Raw genomic sequence first — 3,371 nt, forward strand, 5'->3', positions numbered from 1 at the left:
GGGCCTCTCCATCCCCCTCGGGCCTCAGCGGGATCCCCTGAGCCTTATCGGGACTCACCGACCCCCCCCGGGTCTCATCGGGACCCCCGCGGCCCTCCCTGGGCCTGTTCTGTCCCCGCCCCGGGCCTTACCGGGACCCCTCACGGCCCCCCGGGCCCGTCCTGTCACCGGCCGGGTCCGCCCGGGCCTCATCGGGACCCCCGGGCCTGTCCTGCCCTCCCCGGGCCTTACCGGGACCCCCAGCTCCCCCGGGCCTTCTCAGCCCCCCCATTCCGGGCCGCATCCCTCATCCCCCGCGCAGACCCCCCCGCGTGGAGCCCCTCGGGGGGATGGGGGTCACGGGGGGGGCAGCGTGTCCAGCACCCCCGGTCCGCGGGGCTCCCCCAGACCGATGCCTGGGAAAACAGCCCTCGATGCCGGGTCCGGAGGTGCTGAATGGGTTTGGGGGGGCCGGGCGTGCTGGGGACCCCCAGGATCTGGTGATCGCCCCCCAAAAGTGCCGGGGGGGTGCTGGGGCTTGTGGGTGTTGTGGGGTCCCCTGGGGACACGGAGGGGGTGACGCTGCTGTTGTTATTGTAGGGTGACCTGCTCGGGGGGGGTCCGGGGGAGGCCCCAAACTGGGTCTGGAGGGTTCTGGGGGCCACCTGTGACCCCCCCTTGTCCCCACCGTGTCCCCCCAGCCCCGGGCTCGTGGCTCTGCTGATCCAGCGCGCCTCCGCTCGTGTCCCCCATGGGCTCACCAGGTGGGTGTGGGGGACACCCCGCTCTGGGAACCCCCCCGGGCCGTGCGCGGCCCCTGGCTCCGGGAACCCCCTTTGGACCCTCCCCCCGGGCTGTGGGGACCTCCTTGCCCACCCCACAGCTGTGGGACCCCCTGGCTCTGGAGACCCCTTTGGAACACCTCTCGGGTTTTGGGGACCCCCCTCGGGTACCCCCCGGCTGTGGGGACCCCGCGGGATGGGGAGGGTGGTTCTGGGGAGGCCCCAAATCTCGCCCCCACCCCCCAGGGGTCACGGCGTGGTGACACCCCCGGGGTGTCCCAGATTTGGGGGACAGGGGAAGGTTTAACCCTTGAGGTGGCACCTTGGGTGGGTAAACGTCCTCCCAGTGGGGCAGGGGACACTGTGGCCCTCTCAGGAACCCCCCTGGAGGCTGTGCCCGGGCTCTGAGCGTTCTGGGGGGTCCCTTAAATGCCCGAACTCAGAGGCTTTTGCGGGGGTCATGTTTAGACTGATGGTTTTGGGGGGCGACCCAGATTCCCCAAGCTCTGGGGTTTTGTGGGCTCCATGCTCAATGTTAGAGGGTTTTGGGGGTCCATGCCCAGACTCTGAGAGGTTTTGGGGGTCCGTGCCCAGTCTCAGGCTTTGAAGATCCCATGCCCAAATTTTGGGGTTCCAAGGGTCCCATGGCCAGCCCTTAATGGTTTTGGGGTGTCCCCCCACCATGTTTGTCCTGTCGAGGGTGTCAGGGTGTGTGGGGGCCACCAGGTGATGGTGCCAATGGGGTCCAGACTCTGGGGGTTTTGGGGGTCCCGTGCCCAGTCCTTGGCAGTTTCGGGGTCCTCCAGTGTCTTTTGTGCTGTCGAGGATGTCGGGGTGCAGGGGGACCACCAAGAGCCAGGTGATGGTGACGGTGGGGTCCAGGCTCAGAAGGTTTTTTGGGGTCCATCTCCATCCCCTGCTGGTTTGGCGTATCCGTGGGTGTTTCGGAGGTCTGTGCCTGAACCCTGGCGGTTTGGGGTGCCTGTGCCCAGCCGGGCGGTTTCAGGGTGTCCCCGCAGTGTCATTCATGCTGTCGAGGATGTCGGGGTGCGGGGCCCCCCCAGGAGTTGGGTGACAGCGGGGTTCAGCCTCTGGCCGTGTCCTTGCCCAGCCCCTGATGTTTTGGGGTGTCCACGGGTGTTTTGGGGTCCGTACCCAGTCTCCAGGTGTTTTGGGGTCCGTACCCAGTCTCCGGGTGTTTTGGGGTCCGTACCCAGTCTCCGGGTGTTTTGGGGTCCGTACCCAATCTGCGGCTGTTTTGGGGTGTCCGTGCGCAGCCGCTGACGCTGCCGGGGTGTCCCCGCAGTGTCGTTCGTGCTGTCGAGGATGTCGGGGTGCGGGGGCCCCGCCAAGAGCCGGGTGACGGTGCCGAAGCGCGTGTGGGAGTTCGTGACGCGGGAGCGCGCGGCGCGCCTGGCGCTGCTGGCGCAGGAGGCGCGGGTGAGGATCCTGGTGGACGGCGAGACCCCCGAGCTTTACGTGCTGCAGCTCTGCGCGACCCCCCCGGGGCCCCCCGGCGGCGCGGGGCTCTGCCCGGCCCGCAAGGCGCTCAAGGCGCTGCTCAAGGAGACGGAGAAGGAGCTGAAGAAGCGCAGCCAGCGGCACGGGGAGGTGTTGGGGGCCCGTCCGGAGCCCCCCGCGGGCGCCGCCGGCCCCCCCGGCGCGGGCCCGGCCCGGGACGAGGAGCCGGAGCGGCAGTGCCCGATCTGCCTGGGCGAGATGCGGGGCCCGCGCACGCTGGAGCGCTGCCGGCACTCGTTCTGCGGGGAGTGCATCGCCCGGGCGCTGCAGGTGCGCTCCGCCTGCCCCGTCTGCGGCCGCTTCTACGGGCAGCTGGTGGGCAACCAGCCCCCCGACGGGCGCATGCTGGTCACCCGCGACGCCGCGCTGCCCCTGCCCGGCTACGAGGCCTTCGGCACCATCATCATCCAGTACGTCTTCCCGCCCGGCGTGCAGGGGGTGAGTGCGGCACGGGACTGGGGGGTGGGCTCAAATCCCCTTGGGTGGCCCTGGCCCAGCCCTACGGCCCTTGTGCCCCACTGGGTACCCCGAGTGCCCCAGGTTCAGCCTTGTGCCCCCAAATCCTGCTGAGTGTCCCCAGCATCCCTGGGTGCCCCAAAACTGTCATGGGTGCCCCAACCCAGTCCTGTGTCCCCAGTGTTCCTGGTTGCCCCAAATGTGCCCCAGATGTTCCTGGTCCAGCTCTGTGTCCCCAACAGCCCTGGGTGCCCCCAAGTCCTGATGAGTGCACATGTCCATGGTCTGTGGCTCTGGCACCCCTGGGTGTCCCCAAATCTTGCTGGCTGGCCCTGGCACAGTACTGTGTCCCCAGCACCCTCAAGTCCTGGTGGGTGGCCCTGTGTGTCCCCAAATACCCCTGACCCAGCTCTGTGCCCCCAGTGCCCCTGGGTGTCCCCAAACCTGCTGGGTGTACCCAGCTTCCCTGGGTTGTCCACACATCCTGACAGATGTCCCTGGGTGTCCCCAAATCCTTTTGGGTGCTGCTGGCACCTCTGGTGTCCCCGAATGCCCCTGACACAGCCACGTGTCCTTAATCCCCTGGGTGCTCCCAACACCCCTGGGTGCCTCAAACCCTGCTGGGTACCCCCA

At 68.6% G+C, this 3,371-nt stretch overlaps 1 protein-coding gene across 1 annotated transcript; it reads left to right on the forward strand.

The window, feature by feature from the left end:
• The first annotated feature begins 21 nt into the window (after window positions 1-21).
• Window positions 22-3,365, forward strand: LOC107199397 (probable E3 ubiquitin-protein ligase DTX3). Its single transcript, XM_015616724.3, has 2 exons — window positions 22-743; window positions 2,068-3,365. The coding sequence occupies exons 1-2, from the start codon at window positions 731-733 to the stop codon at window positions 2,850-2,852; spliced, it is 798 nt and encodes a 265-aa protein (XP_015472210.1). The 5' UTR covers window positions 22-730; the 3' UTR covers window positions 2,853-3,365.
• The last annotated feature ends 6 nt before the right edge of the window (window positions 3,366-3,371 follow it).

The sequence above is a fragment of the Parus major genome, unplaced genomic scaffold, assembly GCF_001522545.3.
Source record: "Parus major isolate Abel unplaced genomic scaffold, Parus_major1.1 Scaffold655, whole genome shotgun sequence".
In the NCBI taxonomy this organism is placed as follows: domain Eukaryota; kingdom Metazoa; phylum Chordata; class Aves; order Passeriformes; family Paridae; genus Parus; species Parus major.